Source organism: Pieris rapae, chromosome 12 (assembly GCF_905147795.1).
Source record: "Pieris rapae chromosome 12, ilPieRapa1.1, whole genome shotgun sequence".
NCBI classification, from domain to species: Eukaryota; Metazoa; Arthropoda; class Insecta; order Lepidoptera; family Pieridae; genus Pieris; species Pieris rapae.
The window spans coordinates 6089497-6110385 of record NC_059520.1 but is presented as its reverse complement, the minus strand read 5'-3'; the positions used below and the strand labels follow the sequence as shown (position 1 = coordinate 6110385).

General features: G+C 32.5%; 1 protein-coding gene across 1 annotated transcript in view; it reads left to right on the top strand.

Moving 5' to 3' along the window:
* Positions 1 to 20859, top strand: part of LOC111002934 — a 42803-nt gene extending 21944 nt beyond the window's left edge. The window contains exons 2-3 of the mRNA XM_022273231.2: positions 12191 to 12542; positions 13935 to 20859. Of these exons, the coding sequence (XP_022128923.1) occupies positions 12191 to 12542; positions 13935 to 14254 (672 nt within the window). The 3' untranslated portion in view covers positions 14255 to 20859. The remainder of the gene's footprint in view (positions 1 to 12190; positions 12543 to 13934) is intronic.
* Positions 20860 to 20889: the final 30 nt, after the last annotated feature.

Sequence of the window (20889 nt, the reverse complement as noted above, 5' to 3'; positions counted from 1 at the left end):
AGTGTAGTTGCAAATTAATAGTACTGACCTGATGTCAGTGGAACAGATGCTCTCCTGTTATTGAAAATCTTAACATATTCAATAGACCGTCTCTGTCCATATTTATCGTTCGGAAGTATTTCCACTGTAATATTACAGATCCACTGTTTGAATTAATGTAATTTATTTCATCATTATTTTTGGACATAAATAGCCTTGTTACATAAATAGATTTCTTCTTCACTTCGGCACATACTTTTGAATATGGAATTAGAAATTAATTGACATTGTTTGTATTTCTTTTAAAGTAAGAACAGTTTAAGGATGCCGATTTAAACGAAAAGTAAATGCGATTTATTTAAAATAAATAATGTTTAATTGACTTGAAACCAGTACAAACTCATTAGACTCCGTAAACAATTTTATAATTACATAAATTCTAGATACATCGATATATTTTAATAAAGTACTAGCAGACTCGGCCAAGCGTTGGTGTGGCTAAGGTTTTTGTTATATTACATAGTAGTAAATTAATCAAGGGAAACCGTAGGAGAACATATGTGAAACGTTGGTACCACGACACGGACCTAAACTAACTCATCGCCGTCTGTTAGAATTGTATCAAATAATAAACAAATAATTTGCAATAAAATAAAATTTCGACTATAATTAAAGATCTTACCTATCCGATCTCTCAAGTTGGATCGAACTGTACATGGTGTGCCAATTTTATTATAATCGGTTAAGTGGTTTAGGAGTCCATTGAGGACAAACATTGTGACACGAGATTTATATATATTAAGATTACTTACACCGTACAGTTTGTAAATTGAATGTTTTTAATTCATTAAATTTGAGACATACTATTAATATATGAATGTTAGGCAATGTTTGAAACATTCGTCAAATTGAGCATTCACAATACGTGAATTTGTACTTCAAGAAAAACTAAGCCGTTTTAAAGTGGAGTAAAAGAACAAAGGCAAAAGACAAAGTGCGAAAAAAATAATAAGAGCAAAGAACGAGAACATAACTATTTTGACAAAGCATTTGCCACACAACATTTTATAACCGTCTACAAAGCATTTTATTTAATTCATTGTTGTGTATTTTATTTGCAACGTAATATTTTTAATTCAATTGTAAGTTGGAAAACAATTGTGTTTGTTGTACGAGTTGAGGTGAAATGTCTATATGAGTTTTAGTCGAGTACTAAACTCATATAGACATAATAATAATAAAACTTATTTAATGGAAATACATGCGACATACATTTCTGGACGTTTCCACTGCAGCATAAACAATAGTTGTCGACACTGAGTCTCATGTTAAATTAGTTTTATTTAAATATTTCAACTGGTGATCCCTGAGCTGGTGCTTCCTCCGTCAATAACAACACAGCCATGAACTACTTCCACCATTAAACACAGTGCTGGCCTAGTGACAGCGTACTACTCTCATCGAGGTAGTTGGTTCGAACCCCGACTGTGCATCAATGGACTATGCGCATTACACTCTCTCGTATGGTGAAGGAAACCGGCATGTCCTCCAACTGAAAGTGCGCGGCGTGTGTCAGGCATAGAAGGCGTGTCACCTTCTTGCCTATTAGAAAAAGTATAGCTCGAAATAAATATAAAAATCTGAAGTCCGTAGGTCGTAGGGTCAGTTGGACAAGTATTCTAATGATTACATCTTTTATATAAAATTGTTTATTTTATTGAAACAAAACAAATTATAAGTCATAATATTTGCATACATAGTTTTGACGTGAACTAGAAACATACCGAAGAAGCTGATTAACAGCAGCGAACAAACGTCAAAAGTCAAAGTTAAAAAAAAAGCCATTTACTTCTTCTTACATATTGGACTATATATTTTGTCTTAATGAAGAAACTTATGTTTAAGTTTCTAGTTTGAATGCGATGATAAATCTTCATTAACACAGATATGTGTCTTTTTATAATCCATAAATAAGTAGAACATGTATACAAAAGCGCGTTTTGTAAAGGGTACGAAACTGTACAATCTCTTTACAAAAACCGTTGGTGGTTAACTTATATTATGAGATGTCCCAGCCGTTGGGAAATACGCGTTTCGCATCACAATTATATGAATGATGTATTACGTTATTTTATATCTTTACTAAAAATGCTTTCATGTTGTCATTTAATATCCCATCAATCTACTGTTTCAATAAATTGCTTAATGCAAAATATCGCAATTCAGGTAAACATGTGTCATCGTAATAAAATACTTATTTTTATTACTTTTATAGACACATTAGTATAATGTAGGATAGAGATAGGATAGAATAGATAGTTTTATAATTCAAAATGAAAACTATGATTAAACGCATAATCCCTAATTTTTCTTTTATTTCACATTTACTTTACTGTTTTCTATACCTAACGGAAATATTAATAAAGCATGTTTTACACGAAGGTTTGCTGGGAGTACCTACTACTTGTTTTGGGAGTCAATATATATTTTTAAGACTAAGAATATGATTACCCCTATCATGCTTTGAATAACGAACAGTGAATATACATTGTAATCTAACCAAATTCAGTGCTCTTAATCGTTCATAAAATATTTACATCATTTGTGTACCTGAAGGAAAATTACGCGACAATTCGAAATCATTAAAAACGAGGCCAAGTAACGTATTTCAATGCTTTTGAAGGAAAAAAATTAAAAAAAAAAAACTGAATTGCGAGGAAATTTGCGCCGGCTACGGCGGCTGAATAGCGCTGGCATTGTAACTAAAGTTCCCGACACCGATCTTGATCGTTGCAAAAGTGTTATTGAATATTGAATCGCGTAGATTAAAACCTAGTGTCCTCATACAAACAAACAAAAATCATTTATTAATATAGGTAACACAATGTACGCTTAAGAACGTCAAAAAAAATATGCATTAAATGACTCTAATTTTACATTAACTGCCAGTTCTCAAATCAAGGGCGTAGAACGGAAGAGAAGAATTGGCAATAAACTCTGAAGTAAATAATAAAAAATGATATCGGAGTATGTAATTACATTGTATACGATTATCAGTCTGAATGACATACTAGACAATGTGATAAATTGTTACTTTAAATCCTCTCAAATTGAATCTCGATACAAGAATTTATGTACCAGGCATGTTTTGAAAATAAGTTTACCACCAGGGATATTCAAGGAACGAGTTTTCCCGACATGTTAACCTTAAATAAAATCCTACTTTTTTGCACAATGTTCTCGATTCCAGCAACCCTATTTGGTACATTAGTAACAATTTGCTCACACGATCCTCGCTTTTACTGTCTTTGTTCGCAAATGCAACTATTTTATATTGGTTACCCCGTAATGTAAATACGCATAAATATTGACTATCGGAGTCTATTGTATGTCGAGCTAACGCGGCGTGGGTTGAAACAATTGCTTTCTATATGAAATCGTATTGACTTCTATTCACTGAAGTCATTTTGATTAATTGCTAGTCGGTACTTTTATATAGTCTGTGATTAAATTCAATAGACAATGTAACTTGTAATTTACTGTCTTATGTTTTTTTGAGTCGTAGCTTTTTAAAGTTGCACATTGCGCTATCTAACCTATAAGAACTATACCCTACTACACTTCTATGTTAAGGCAACATTTTGTTTTATTTATATGATCTCTCTGTGAATATAGATGATATGAATTTGAATTTATATAATCACGGTTAATTTTAATATATATATCATTCTGCTATACGGCACTACATCAATTCGGCTTCATCAGACCTAAAACTGTTTAAACTATGGAAATTTTTTCAGAACACTATAATATATATTTACATAAATAAAAATTGGTTGTATACCATCCGTCTTTGTTTTCTGGGCACATCAAATCAAATTGAAATAAGCATAAAATATTGTAATTAAATATATATATGTCGTTGTTTATTGTGACTTATTTTGTGTCTAGTATATTCACAGATTATATACATTGTATTAAACGTTAATTTCTGTGTGTGTGCATCGTCTCGTCTTTTAATAACATAAGACATTTTACATTAGACCAGCTTTGTTTAACTAATTAAATACTTAACTTTACGGTAATGGCCAGTATTTTTTAATTCTCCGTAAAACTAGGTAACTTTATAAAACCCGTAATACATGGACATTATCGCTTGATATTAATTTCAAGCGGCGTATCTGAGTTCCGCAGCGGAAGCGCATGATCAGCGAGTTTTCCGATAAGAGGATTACTACAGCGTTGTTTGTTAGCGGCCTGTTTATTTAGTTAATTTTACTCTACTCTCTAAGGAGATTATTTGAATAAAATTTAGTATTAATATCTGCTTTATTAATTATGTTATATGACTAAAATTTCGAGGAAAATATTTTATCAAATCATTTACCGTTACATAATAAGCCATTATTTATTAGTAATAACAACTTATGCTATGTTCTTCTTAAGATTTATTTTATTACTTTAGCTATATTTTGATAAACTACAATGAAATTTATATTTTATATTAGTAGCAATGTTATGTTATGTATGAACGTCGAGCTCTCAAATGAAACGAATGTTTGGATTAATAGATTCATTCGGTAGTTTATTGCATTTATAAACTAGAACATATATAACCGCAGTGATAAAAGTGCCTTAACTTTTTAACGAACTCAAATAATAAAGTCAATGTTATTCTTTTGACCTACTGAGTTGGAATTACGTTAAATGAAATATCGATGTCTATGGCTGATGTACCAAGGACAAAAAACATCTATACTTTTTTTGAGTCTTGCGTTTCTTACTCAGAATTAGATTAAATAATAATTTTATTCATAGACAACATTAAACATTTTGAGAATTTGTTATCTGCACCAGTATTTGTTATATTTTAATAGCGTAAGCTGTTCGGGTTTTTACATGCATAGCAGCATTTTTTTATGTCTCAGGAGATCTTAAAATTTGCTGTATAGAATAAAAAATATCTATGACACATTCACAACGCGTAAAAATGATATGGGTATTCATTTCGTATGAATCGCGTATTCATTATATGTATATGTATACATTATACAAGCTGTTTCAAGTTGTCCATGAACTGTAGCTCAATATTATTTTTGTTTTATTTATCACACGAGTCACAGATCTAAATTTACAGACGAAGAGTTGAACTCGAAGCTCCAATTTTAATGAGAGCACATACAAATTGAGTAACAATTGTATAAGTAATCTTGGCGAATATTATTGTTGCATTTCGATGAACTAGCAATCTGAAGTGCATCCTGACATTGTTAAACTCAACAGTATCAATTAGTTAACAATATTTTGAGAGCCATTTTGAATACTCTGGAACATTGTATCTTTGTTCCAAATTATTCGTCAAAGGTTCTGCGATATTTGTATTTTATTCTGTTATAATGTTTATTACGTTGTTATTATTAATATAGGATCTATATCAAAATCAAAACTGAAAATCATTTATTAATATTGGTAACACAATGTACACTTATGAACGTAAAACAATAAATATAGAAATATTAGCCTCTAAAAACTTTGGAAGATATCGTGCGTTAGCGATAAGGCCGCCCGTACCATCCCATATAATTTATATGTATTATCTTATTTGTTTTGTTATAAATGTAACTAAGTGTGAATATATAAATAAATAAACCTCGGTCCGTCCAGCAAGCCGAGACTGTTCTTCGGCGCTGGCATGTATGAATCGCAAACTGTGAGGGGCCACCTAATGGAGTTCTCACCTGTAGGCTCCCCAGTACCTTCCGTTTAACCGTATTTAACGAAGAGGGATTCGAATCGTCAATCAGTCACTTTCCGAGAGGCTAGATCAATTGACCTTGTTGTCTCTTTCTTCGTATCTTCTTCCACATTTACCATGGAGAGTATTTAGAAAAATTGTTCGGATTTATAATTAATTAACTTTTACCAGAGCTTCATCATCAGATGGTGGAACCAGCTGCCAATTCGACTAAGGTTCTTTTAAGAAAAAAGCCTAGCAATTCTTAATTCTTTTTGAGCCTTCTGGCAATGTGAGTGTCTATAGACAACATGAGATGACTCCTGCCCGTTTGCCCCCTGTCATATAAAAAAAAGGATAGCTTCAATAATTTTGGAATGTTAGTTGGCTGGGTTAGGAATTTAATTACATTGTCTCATGTTTTATAAATTCTTTTTTTTGTCCATAGTCACATACCACATATTTTGACTTTTGAATTATATCCCAGAAGAGTAGACTTTATTCATAAAAACTAAATCACTGGTTGCAGAATTAATGTGTAGAGTGGAACGGAGATTACTTAAAAAAACAGTAAAAGTATTGGCAACTTTCTACACTAAGCCGTTTTTCATTTTCTAAATATCTTCAGAGCAGTGTTAGCAGCCTAGTGGCTTCAGCGTGTGACTCTCATACCTGAGGTCGTAGGTTTGATCCCTGGCTATGCCCCAATGGATTTTCTTTCTATGTGCGCATTTAACATTTGCTCGAACGGTGAAGGAAAACATCGTGAGGAAACCGACATGTCTTAGACCCAAAAAGTCGACGACTTGTGTCAGGCACTGGAGGCTGATCACCTACTTGCGTATTAGATTTAAAAAAATATCATGAAACAGATTCAGTACTCTGAAGCCAAGACCTAAAGAGGTTGTAGTGCCACTGATTATTATTATAAATATCTTCAGTGTTATCTAAGTATTATGCTTAAAACCACATGAGTTTTGGCCATCTAAAGATTTTTGAAATTAATTCTTTGATACGATTTCTTTGAAAGCAATAATACAACTAATTGTTGTTAGTAAATTGCTAGTTGTTCCAATAATGCCATTTAATGTTAATAGCCAATGCGACGTCCTTTTACGAGCATTCCTTTATCTTATGGCCCATTGACACGTGCTCTGCGGTAATTATGTGCAAATAATTGTAAGTGTTCGGTGACCTTTACATGCTTGCTGGTATTGAAGATTGGGTGTAAAACGAAAAGTTTTAAGACTAGATTTTAATGCATGATAAAATTAATTTATTATGAAGAATACTTATTCCTTTTTTTAATACATCGACGAGTAAACTTACTAAATTATTGTAACTACTGATTTAATAAATAACTGTTCTAAAATACTTTTTTTAAAGAGTAAAAAGAGTAAGAGTTCTTTTTATATTGTCATACCTATACACGCCCTTGACTTGCGAACTGGTTGTTAATGTAAATTTACAGTTAATTTAATTTGTTTTTCTTGACGTTCATAAGTGTACAAGTTTACCTATATGAATAAAGATATTTCGATTTGATTTGATTAAATAGCTAAATTTTGATTTTGACAATATGAAACTCAATTGTAGTATAATTTTTAGTTGATCTATATTCTATAAGGGCTTTTCTTGACTTCTAGTTTTACAAAAAAGCTTTTGTATATGTTGCTTTAATTATATAAATGTTTTATCATAATAAATATGTTATACTTGTAGAGACTAATTCTCTTTCTTATATTGCCATTACTATTTCCTACTTAAGTTGGATAAAATAGCGCAGAATTCACAAACGATATTAGCCACTTCATTTAATCTATATACCCCAACCTCATATATTTGCTGGAACAAAGTGAACAGTGACTTGCCTTTCTCGCAAGATAAATCAAATTATGAGTTTCACTCATTATTATATAAGAAATCCGAACAAATAGAGTTGTGGGAGTCCCTGAGGCTTTGTTAGCGACCCCTCCCTAGTCTTATACATAATAATCAATCAAAGCTGATCTTAGATAAGTGCCGTTAAAGGTAACAGACCAATCGGGAAAACGAATCCGACAATTAAGTGATTAAAACAGTAATGATAACGATTTTAGCGATTAAAGTTTTAACTTTATATACTGTCTAAATTGTTTTCACAAATTGTAGACTTTAGCCCTTTATATAAAAATAAATCAGTTTGTACTTAGCTAAAGTACGTTTCTTTTTGACAAGTTTTAGTTAAGCTGTGAGTACTTTAGTTACAACGGTGCAATGAGACTGATTTGGTTTTTTATTAGTAAAGTGCTTTTCACTTCAAAATGTTCGCTTTATCTTTGTTCAGTGCAAAAAAACTAATGGTACCATTTAGGTCTACGCCTCAGATTTCTATATCTGTTTCATGATATTTAATAAGATAAAAAACGAATAAGGCAAGTATATCATCATTATATTAGCAATAATCATAAGAGTGAATGTTTAATGCGCAAATTGTACATTGTAAGTCCATTGGTGCAATGCCAGGATTGGAACCCTGAAGCCATTAGGTCAATACTGACATTGGCATGCATAGACTGTTCTTAAAATATGAGAATAACCAAATAACTTCATTTCGGTTCTGAAAGAATGCCTTTCTAATCCAAGAAACTTTATAAAAGAATACACTACAATAAATTCAAGAACATTTGCAATATCAGAAGCTGTTAAAAGAAAATTAAAATGTAGAACTATAAAGGAATATTTTCAGAGGCATTCTGAGAAAGATTATTTATCAGTTGCGTAAGAAAGGAAATTGTTTAGACTTTTTCTCTGTCTAATTAAGATACGTAATTATGAAATGAAAAATACTTTATTACACATATTCAATTGATAAAATGCTTATAAGAAAGTTCATCTTACAGCTCATCCTTCTTAGGCAATTCGTTTAAGATCTTGATCAGAAGAGATATTTTTTTTATTATTTTTGTTATGTGTGTTTTTGCATAAGACGATAAAGGTATAATAAGGATAAATAATAAATAAGTAAGATCTCTGTGATTAAGTTGTGGAATACACTGCAAGAATCCATACTATTGACCCAATCTTTAGAAACTCTTCTGCAAAAGCATTTCTTAACCATATCCTTTCCTGCTTAATCATGACTTTATCATGCTTGTATTTCCTTTTCTTTTGTTTTGCAAATCCATTCATGAATTCGTGATGTAAAATTTTTATTTTATTTATTAATATTTGTATAAGGTTCTATAATTTTATTTAAAAAAGGGTTTTTTTTCACCTGACATTTCACCCAGTATATTTTTTTTTAGTATTTCCCTTATTAGGGTTGCCTGGAAGAGGTCGCATGTTAGCGATAAGGCCGCCCGTGGAATTTTTTTAACGAAGTTTGAATTAATAAATTATTATTTGTAACTACTATAAAATAGGGTACTGTTAAAATCTACTGATACAATAAGTTGTATGGCAATACACTTAGCATGAGCTATACGGAACGTACGACTTCTTCAATACAAAGAGGCCCGTAATGAGTTGTGTGCTTCTATATTGCGCGGTACTCGATTGTAAGGAAGTTGCATAGATCTGGTTAGCGCTGCGCCTTCATATTATGTTCTCATATGATTTTCACACGTGTATATAACACCTAAGTATCTGATTGTATTCATTTCAACATGTCTGATATTTGAGAGCAAAAATAAAATATCATAACGATAGATTTTTTTTATGAAAAACTTGAGCTGCACTTCGTCTAAACGGAACTAGTACCAAAATATTTACGGCGCGGCCATCTAGATTATTCAAATAATATTCCCGTAGTACGAAAAATCTATGCGTCCGAGTTGTTTGTGGCAAATTTAACTTTGTCTTTTATTAACATAACTTTTACACATTTAAAGAAAAACACTTTTTTACGGATTATAGTTATGTATTATTGTATTTAAACTTATAATTATTTAGACATAATTTTAAATTTAAACCGACGTTTCGCGTGCTTTACAGCGTGCGTGGTCACGGTGACCACTTAAATTAATTAATTAATTAAATTAGAAATTTAACTTTGCCATAATAATGTTTGTATGTACTTATCAAAACTATCGTAAAGTTTAAAGTTATATTATAATATCATTAAGTATATTAAATAGATTATAGAATTGTACCTGATCTATCGAAATTTCCAATACCTAATCTACCTTCGGCCAATCAGATAGCTCCCGCGCAATTAATAATTCTCAATTATCAATCAACATAAAACTACAGGATAGAGTGGGCAGGAACATCACTTTCCATCTCTTTCCGACTATTCACCCATTATTCAAACCAGAAATAATTAAATTTTAGCAATACTCAAGTACTTAATTTCTATTTAAATTAGTATTATGAATGCATTCTTTACAAAATGAAATCTATTTAACACTGAATGCGAGTATTTCAATGAAAAATGTTTCGTGGAATTTTTCAAGACTCTACAGATGTTAATGGGACAAATGTAAAGAACTGCACGGTTAGACTGAGATTTTAATTGTGACGTCACTCTGTTCAACATTAACGAGCTAGGCGTTTCTGCTTTTAATTTTCTAATAACTTCACCTGAAGAATCCTAACATAAATGCTTATTACATTATTGTACTTATTGCATATTATAGGATAAATTAAGTCACCTGGTTTTACTGGAATATAATACAACCCGTATTCTAATTAAAATGTATTTTGCGTTCATTATACAATAATTAGAAATATTAATAAATAACCTGAGGCTAAATTTCATGACGAGATGTTATGCCGGAATGCAAAATTCCACTGATTCTACGTCTTCATCTGGAGTTTCACAACAGAGCGTTTTACGCACCACCACTATATGGAAGCAGTTAAAGTTCTAGGTATTTCTGAACCGTTACGATTAAGAGGCCTTCAAAAGAAGAGCGTACTAGCTTGAAAGATCGGCAGTACACTAGCCTCGTCCTGGTATTTCTGATGTCCATGAAACACTTACTTTTAATTTTCTTATTAATTTTTATAATTTTCACATGAAGAATCATATCTGAGGTAAATGCTTATTACATTATTAACTTTAACTGCCTGCTTGGTTGTTTCCAGTCCTTTAACAAAGAAAGACAAATTTACACTTGTATTTTATTTTCCTTTATAAGACTTACTTTTTTGAATTGAATATTTGAGACATAGAAACAATAAATAAGTGGCAACAGAAATGCTTTTAACCTCAGCAAAACCACTCCATATTTTTATATAAAAATTTGTAACAATCGCTACCATAGGCGTATGCCTAGCTTAATTTTATATTAAAAGCTGTGAAAAGTCGAGTTTAAGTGTTAACGGTTACTTAAGTAACAATGATTTAAATGCCTCAATAAACTTAGTACGATGTACATCTCGCTTAGTTTACACGTTGTAGGTTTATCAATGTTTTGATGCAAGATATGGCCTAGTAACATAATTACCAGTAACAAAGGGATGCTGAGATTGCATCAATTAATATGCGATTTCCCTCTTAATAGTTTGAATCATGATTCGGTATTATCATATTTTATAGATGACCTAAATGACTTTTATAAGCATCATTTATAGTAACGTGATATAGGGGATTATTAATAAAAAGTATTTTTTTTATAATTGTACTTGTACATAGACATTGACGCTGGATAACAAATTATACGTTTTTTTTATATTATAACATGGTCATGGAATTGAAAACTTAAAAGGATTAAGATGATCACAATTCTATGAGTTGGTAAACTATATTATAAAATTATTCCAAAATAAATTCTTCAAATTTGATTTAATGTTAAAATTTTAAATATTGGATAAACATCGTTAGCTTGATAATCCTACATTATATCGTCCATTGTTTGGTCACGTACGACAAAGTGTTGTTCATCGATTTTATCATAAAAGAGCAAAGTTTTGTTCGAGCTTGAGTATTTTACTTGCTAGCTAATTAATCAGTGCCACAAGCGGTTTTTGTGAAAAATGTTGAACTTGGCAACTTGAAGGGTTGGACACTAACTCGGAACCAATTTGATTTACACTTAACATAGCCAGGGACAACACATCGTCGTTTACCCCTATTAATTTACGAAAGATTAATAAATTATATTATATTAATATTATAAATGCTTATTAATAATATAACTGTGAATATAAAGTAAATTTTTTTAGTTTATTATTTTAAATAGACAGCATTTTTAATATAAATAATGGCGCCTACACACATTGTAATGTTATATTTCAATAACCATGCGATGTACAATGTATGATATGACATATATATGATATGGTATGGGATGATTGGTGGAATCATTTTCTGCACTTAGATTCACAATTGGTCCGTTGTGCATAAAGTCCTGGCTAATTTAGCCAGCCTAGCTCCTTCTAGAAGCACAGAAGTCTCCTGGTCACTTTACAGTCTTTACGGAGCGACCTCACGGTTCCAAAGATGAGATATGTATGATTAATATATCTAAATTATCGATAACCCTGTTTCAGGAGACGTACCGACGCTGGGCGTGCAGTACAATGGTTCCACTGTGGGTGGAAGAAGGATCTGAAGACAATGAGGAGGGTGGGCGGTCACGGCGGGCCCCTTCAGAGCATGGGGCAAGATGGCGCGCTCGACACCTCGAGCGGGTCGGTCATTTGGACCGACGGCGCGGCGGCGGCGTGGTAGGCCGCTGGGTCCGCGCCGCCGCCGCGGGGCCAGGTCGACCCCTGGTACGGCTCAAGCCGTGCCTCTCAGTCTGCCAGCTGGTCGAGCAACACTGCCCTTACTTTTTGCCCGCGGACCGCGCACCAGCCTATCCGACGCAGTATGCAGGCGAACCCACGTTCCTATGTCTCGGTAAATAGATTTACGTTTTAAACTGTTCTTATCACTAAATCCAATGCAGGTCTTTCTAAGATAGGTTTTCTTATGTTTCATGTGTATATAGATAACAAAAAGTATTTTGTATGTTTTAGAATTTATATCAAACATATTTTACGTTTGCTATGAAACGTGCAAGTTGAATATCTGTTTACCTGTATGTTTGAAAGTCATTATTTATAAAGTAATTCTAAACGTCCCAGGTTGGCATAGACAAGAGACCTTCCACCTTTCCCCCAATATAAGAGTGCAAGTAGAATCTAACAAAAATACTAACTTTACTAATTTTTTCAAGTCGGGTGTAGCAATAGTATAGTACTCACAAAACACTTTGGGAGTGGCTTGGTCATAATTTACCTTATGACGCTATTACTAGGTATTACTTTATGATGAACAATCTATAAAATTGTGTACATAAAACAACACACTTATCATAAGTGAAGTCTGCGGGCTGATTCTTGTTACATACGTCGATGGTTATAAATAATTATGGATTAAAAACGGCATATAGATTATGAAATATATATAGTAACTGAGGCAATATAAGCTCTTGAGTCATAAAACAAACCTTACAAATTATTTAATGCAAGGCGGTCGCAACACAGTCAGGTCTTTGAATCCTGACTGTACACAAATGAATTTTACTGATTATCAGCCTGCTGGTGAAAAAAACAAACAATATCTTGACGCAAAAGTCGACAGCTATCACAACAAGCCGGCGGCACATCTTCACACCTAACCTTATCTGAAGCTAAAACTTAGCCACAACAAAGTCAATATAAACAAGATCATATCAACCACATAGACTAAAATATAGAATCACTGAAGGATTTCAACACTTAGGAATTCTAGAATTAAACTAGAATTTCTAATAGGATTTCTGCTACGATGGCGCAGCGTGATTACCTTCGCTAGCATTACAGGAATGAAACCGAGCTCCAGTATTTCGGATTTTTTCATTACTTACCTATGAACGTAAAAGGTTTTTCTTTGTATTTTCATGTGTATTGCAGTAAAGCGGACGCTTTAGGCTCGATTAGCTCTTGGCCGCAGTTCAAATTGAGAATAGTAGTGACAAATGGTGCTTATTGTATGCACTCTTTGTATCTTTGACCAATTGTTGCTTCTCGGCTTTCTCGATTGACCTTTTTATTCTTTTCTTAAAGCTTGCGTTTATAAAAGTGTATTAGACTTTTTACTGCGAGCAGTTGCTTTAGAATTTATTTTTAATACAAAGGTGGTATTACATATAATCTATTCATATACTATACAGTTTCAAGTAAACATAATATGCAGGTAATAAACAAGGCTTACATTGAAATCGTTTCGGTAAATCGCATGCCACGTTGTATCATGAAAATGTTTCAGATCCGCGAATACCAGAGACGGGTGCTCAGGCGAACAAGTCCAACTACGGGCCTGACGACTGTTGCTACTGGTACTGTGAAGGCCGGCTCTGCTACCACTGCGAGTCTCGGCTCAGCGAGCCAGAGTGGCCTGCAGCAGAGCAGTGTACCCCAGTAGTCGAGCGAACAGCCACCTGCTCTGTGCCATATCAGGCGCCGGCCGCCGCCACTTGCCCGAGGCCCGCCCTTATCGCCGTGGCCCTTCTCACAACCCTAGCTGCTGTCGTGCGGACTCACTGGACATTTGTAACTCTAGTGAATGTGCGTGAATCGAGGTTATAGTTTTACGTTTCCGTGCGTCGCACCATCGCGGCCCGCGACCGCCGAGTCGAAACTCTTATTAGTGATGTACTTATGATAATAAATTTCGTGCGATGACGATTTCGATGGCGGGGGACGCGCCTTCTGGTCCTTCGGTCCGGGTGGTGTGGGCCCCCGCTCTTATAGACTCTAAGTTAATGTTTGTGTCCGATTGTTCAATACTAAACGAAAAAACACCAATAGTTCTATATCGTTACTAAGATTTCACATGAAAACTTTTGCCGTTGACGATGCTCCGGCCATTATAATACATTTAATAGTTGAGGTTTTAATGAATACATTTATAGAGTTGTTTATTTTCATATTGATTATGGTTCTACACGATATATCAGTAAGGTCGAAATAAAATTTATTTTACTTCAAAATGAAAATAGATACGATAAACTAACTTCCCAAATGTTTGTGGTGGTCTTATATGCACAAAATTTGTGCCGCAGCCGAACCCATTTTATTGGAATTTTATGCAGGGTGCATAAAACGCTGAGTTGAAAGTCGCACGGCACTTTATACATGAAATTCAAATACTAGGCCGGGAGTCGGAAATCCTAACTCATAAGCTTTTGTGTTGCAAGTCGAAGGTAATGGTATATGTAACACTTAATAAGAGGAAATCAAAATTTTAATGCAGTTAGCTGTAATAACAAAATAAATTATTTGAACATAATATTGACAATAGTGTTATTTGGATGAGTTTTAGAAAATTATTTTTGTAAAGTTGATGGGCTGTCGTAGGCATAGAAGCAAGTATACAGACACACTTTCTCAATTTAAACCTAACATTTTGACATAAAAAATAATTATGCAACAAATATATTTAAATAAAATAATAGTTGACCATTTGATTGAAGTCACGAAAGTAGTTTACATTAATAAAGGACATTGCTTCTATGTCCATCGGTCTTTGAATGCCTAACACTGGTCTATATAATATGTATTGATACATTGGAAAAATATTAGGGTTAATTAAAGTAGCTGTTGTTTTGTAAGAAGTAAAGAAAATAAATTACTTATATGTAATGATATATCCGTCTTATGAATGTAAGGTATTCAAGATGTACACATGGTTGAACATGATTTTTATATGATATTTGTTTTATAGTATATAATATATAATGTACATTTATATTATGTCTTATATGGCAGAGACATATACCATAAAGGGTGACGTCATTTGTAAAATACAGGTTTGTTTGAATTTCGTCTGGGGATTTTCAAGTAACTTGAAAATGTTCTTAAGTTCCAAACGTAATACCCAAAGGACTTAAGAGATAGCTGTCTTCAAGCCATCTAAAGTAAAGAACAGTCATCTTAAAAATGTATAGATTTAATATCTGAAAATCGCGGCTGAAAATGCATTAGCGAGATTTCAGTCAGTTTTAGGGAAACAGGTATCACGTAACATTCTTGTTTACCTTCTATTCTACAAAACAGACTGGAATCTTCATGACATGCCTTAAAATGTCTTCATTACTAGTAGACCAATAAACTAACACGTAAGTAAATGCTACAGTTTTACATATTTCGTCAACACACTATTCTACATAACCTATGTAACACAAAATAACTTGAACATGTCTTAGTGCAACTGACAGGTTTCACACTTCTCAAGCCATAGCTTATTTCTATAAATAAAATCGAACCAAGTCGATGAATAGCTCATTTATATGAGAATTACTCAAAAATCTCCAGATGAAATAAAAAAGCCCTATATTAGAAACAGTGTTTGTTAGTTTTCTTAACATAGTTGCGTCGTTGAAGATTATGTGATCAAAATCAATGATTATAAAGACTTTATCGGATGGACATTTGTTAATATTCCTTAAATGGGAATGTAGTTGTTGTATTCAAATGATAAATGATAATAATATTAAGTAAGTTATTTTTTACGTTTTTAATGCGTGTGAATAAAGTACGGTTTGTTGTTTCCACTCCCTGTCTTTGAGCAAAGACCACCGTGGGTGCTAATTGTCTATTAAAGCTTTTTAGGCTTTTCTTTACTTTACGAATAAGTTCAATATTGCAAAATCAATCAAGTTTCGGTGTAACCAGTTCAAAAATATTTTAAAATAAAAGAAGACTTGGAATGTCCAATAATTATTACCAACATAACTTTTAATTAAATTTCCTGAATCATATGTTACGTTGACAATAGCTAAGCGTTTCTTACCTAAGCTTAAAGGTTCTACTTGCAAGTCACAAAAATACATTGTCTTTCAATCGGGTAAATTTCACAGAAATTTAATTTGCGAATTTTTTCGTATTTCAATGTTGGTCTTACACGGTCTTGTGTTTAGCGTAACAAAATTCACATCTATAGTTCCGATAAACTTTGATCTACGGAGACCTATCACGGAAAATTTATCCAGTATAATATTTCTAAATTTCAATAAAACTATTGGATGCGTTTAAAATCGTATTTATCAACAGTTTCTAGACATTGGTTTCACCGACCAGACCACTAAGATATACAGTGCTTATTAATTTTTAATATTTTATATTTCCGTCAAAAAACATCAGAACAACGAAGTTTTGTTTTTATCTCGAAAAGAACGAATCTCTAAATCTCTTGCAATCTTCCGATCAAAAATAATTTCGTTTCAAAAATCCTATCAACAATGAAAGAGTTTTTAATATATGTTATTGTTTCAAAAATAATTTACCGTCTTCACAAGAGTTTATTAAATCGTGATGCCCAGTGCCTTCACTCATCACGTGAAAGCGAGCATGGATAGTAATATGGAGTTAACTGCCAGTCTATCTTAAATAGTAAATTCAACTTATGAATACGTCATACGTCGAACCGTAGCAAATTATATGAGAATTAATTATAGTAATAGTTTATAATTAGATTCAAAACAGTTATTAGAGATAAGATTAATTTACGTTCCAGATCTCGAAACTAACTAGTCATTGCCGCTTCTTTCTTTATGTAATTGAAGGTTCCACTTTATATAATTTCCTTAAGATATTTTTTTTAAATAGTTTACGAATAGATAAATCATTCATTCGATAGTTTAAACATTTTGATAAATTTGAGTGCAGTTTGATCTCAGCTCGTGTGGAAATCTATGGCGATACATGTATCTATGTGTAAATTATCAAAAAATTAGAATTAGAAAATGAATTACTAGAACATAATTAGTTGGATCAATTTCACGCACTCGTTAAAACTTACACATTGACCGTACATTCCTTCTTTTTGGATATTTCTACTCTCACTCTTAATATTCTTCACTTTTGTCCACTATTTTAAAATTAGTGTAGAGTAAAAGACCAAAATTGAGGAGTTCGGTTCGAATGTTGTTTGTGATCATGCTATATTGGGGTATGTCTTATTAGCGGTTCTCACAAATTTAAAAATGCTGTTATCATAGTTCTGAAGCATAAAATACATCAGTAATCTCGGTTTAATATGTTGTAAATATACCCTTAATCACAAAAATAAATCAGTTTAATTAAACTCTCTTAACTTGCGTCTCTTTCTGACAAATCCTGTCCACACTGTGATGAAAAGAGACAGAAGTGTGTATTACTTAATACGGTGCAATGAGACTGATTTTTTTTGTATAAGGGGGATTGACTATACAACGAGTACCAATTAGGATATTCACAGGAAATTTCTTTCGCCACCAAAAAAAAATAAACAGTTTATTTGAGATAGAACGCTCGATATATTTAAATGCGTGATTCCCGCTAATTTGGAAAACCATTAATTAAAAAAAATATCTTATTTTAAAAGATCTCTACAGTCATTTAAATTCTGTTATGCAACACTTAGCAATAACTATAGGTAGCTATAACTGTTACCCATGTAGAGATTACATAGGCCATCTCATGAACAAAATTCATTAAATAGTGTCTTTAGTAGTTTTAATATAATGTGTGTATTTTGATGTTCCGTTAAAGATTTGGTGATAGTGTATATTATTTTATGAATACGTATGTTTTGATGTACATAATAACGTGTAAATGTTTAACGCACAAATATTATGAAAGAAGTTGCTAACAATGTATGAATATGTATTTAGCTATAAAGTTTACTGGGAATAAATAGTATAGGCATATGAATGTAGTTATTTTGGTGCGTACTCTCAAATTCAGTGTCATTTTTGTGTCGGATGATCTCTGGTTTTTGTACGTAATTTATCACGAATAGATTTTGCGTTATTTTTGGGATGCGCACAACTTTCGGGGGCAATACAAATGGGTTACTAATACAATCATAACACGCTTTTTCAGCATTTGTAATTGCATAACTCATATGTAAGGGCATATCTAATAGATATGAGAATGAATACGCAGGAATAAAGAGATCGCACTGTCATAAAATTACGAGTTCAGAGGTAATAACAACTTCCAAACAAGAGTATCGATTTAAAAGCAAAATTATTTTTTAAAGCAAAAACAAAATAATCATTATGTCTACCGACATCTTTTATTTTTAAGCGACGGATTTTTTAAAAATTGCGCGTTAAACTAAGAAACACACATTTTTTTTTGTAAACCGATACTTGATACCATTATTATGTTGAAATTAAATTGTAGCAAATCTTTAAAACTTCATAAAGAGTCTTATGAACATAGATTAACCATGGGAAAATGTTGGATATCTTGTAAATCATTTCAATAATAATAATTTGTATGACTTTCACCTGGCAGTCTCTAACCGTTTCGTCAAAGCGTTGAAAAAGGTGCATAAAAGTCTTATGATTAAGGTATAATAAAAAAGCAAATAAGAAGTATGTCGTACACCATAACGTTATTTTTAACATGCCCCGAAAGATTTAGTTAAAATACATTAATATCTCATTAAATTTCTTTTCTATCATTAACAACGAAGTGACTAAGAGACAAAAAAATAAGTTTTAAGTGAACATGATGTTGGAAACGCCTTTGATAGCGGGAAATGCCAATACTTTTTTCTGAATATTTTGCGAGTATCAGGCACTATTGTTTTATTATATACGCTCGTAATTACTCATAATTTAAGAAATATCACAAGCCTGATAATGTTAAGGCAAAGATTTACGTGTGTATTTACTACCGAGACATGAAGCGCTTAAATGTCAATTGTCAAAACTAAGCTGACGTTTAAATATAGCGAATTATTACATTTGTTATAAGCATTATAGTAATTACGAGATGTAATGTAATAAAACAGTTTTAACTATTCTGAGATCAGTCAATTAGTCTGATTGGGGATTATTTTTGGATTTTTAATGTTTAATTAGTAAAAAATAAAATAAATTGAAAACTTACAGCTTTTTATTCTCTTAGCCTCTTCCTTGTTCCGAGTGCCTTGAGGCGTATATTTTATTTTTACCATCGTATCAACCAAAAGCGACAAACCTACTCAGCATAATAAGCTTTATTAGGCTACCACCTACTTCAGTATCTAAGTGATTCAATGTCCATTTTATGTTTACTATAATAATTTCCACTATGTCTAATTTTAATATTAATAAGTTCTAGGTCATATAAATATATTGTTCACATCGCAACGATTTTGTCTTCGTGTTAAACCTGCCAGATAGGTATGAAACGGCAGAATTTAACATTATAGTGAGAGAGGTAGTGTAGTGTATAATTTGAGATAAACGCGAAAAGTGCCCCATTATAAATAGAGCTACAGGCTCTTATTGACGTGTATTGAAAATGGGGTATTTTTCACGATATTCAATAATAATTTAACGTAACCTGTTATGATTGCCTAGTGCGAGTGCCTTTTGGCACGGGCTCTCTATATTAATATGATCTAGAATGTGTCGTAGGTGTTTCTTGAGTAGTGGTCGTATAAGTCATTTCCTCGTTGTTGATCGATTTTAGAGTCACGGCAACAGTAGGTGTGAATATATATGTATAATACTGCCGAAATGTAATATAAAAATATATATGACATTTTTTATCGTAAATTTCGGTAATTTTTACGCAAATTACGTGTTAGGAATTGTGACTTCAATAAGAAATGGAATAAGTTCAAGTGACGTAAAATCGGCATAACACGAGGGGACGGAAGAAACGGTGCCTGGCTGCAAGGGGCGCCCTGGCACCTGCGAAGCGCCTGCTGCCCTTAACGTCCCACATAATATTATTTAGCATGGTAAATAATATTTCCAGCCAGGGTGGACCATTTCGGGACTTTTGAACAAGGTTACATTACAGCCAGCTTTGTGATTCGAGATTCGAGTAAAACTGACGATGTTTAATTGAATAATCAACGAATTGTATAGTTTTTAAGTGTAAGGTACCCTTGTTCGAGTTTTGAAGTAAAACGCCCTTTACCATGCATATTAGCAACGTTTGACACTTGAATTAAGATTAATCACGTTCGTATAAATGTAGACGAGATTTTAAAATTTAATATCATTTGCAATGTCCTAAAATTAGAACGATCGAGACAGTAGGTCGCACAACCGTGTTATGAAGATGTGGAGATGTTTATTAAAAAATGCGTTTATGAAAATAAAATAAAAACGAGAAATATTGTCAGATAAACTTGTAATTACTAACTTAAGTGGAATTATTCGAGGAACAGAAACATGTTAAATAAACCGATTAAAATACAATCACGGCTATTATTTACCTACAATAATTAA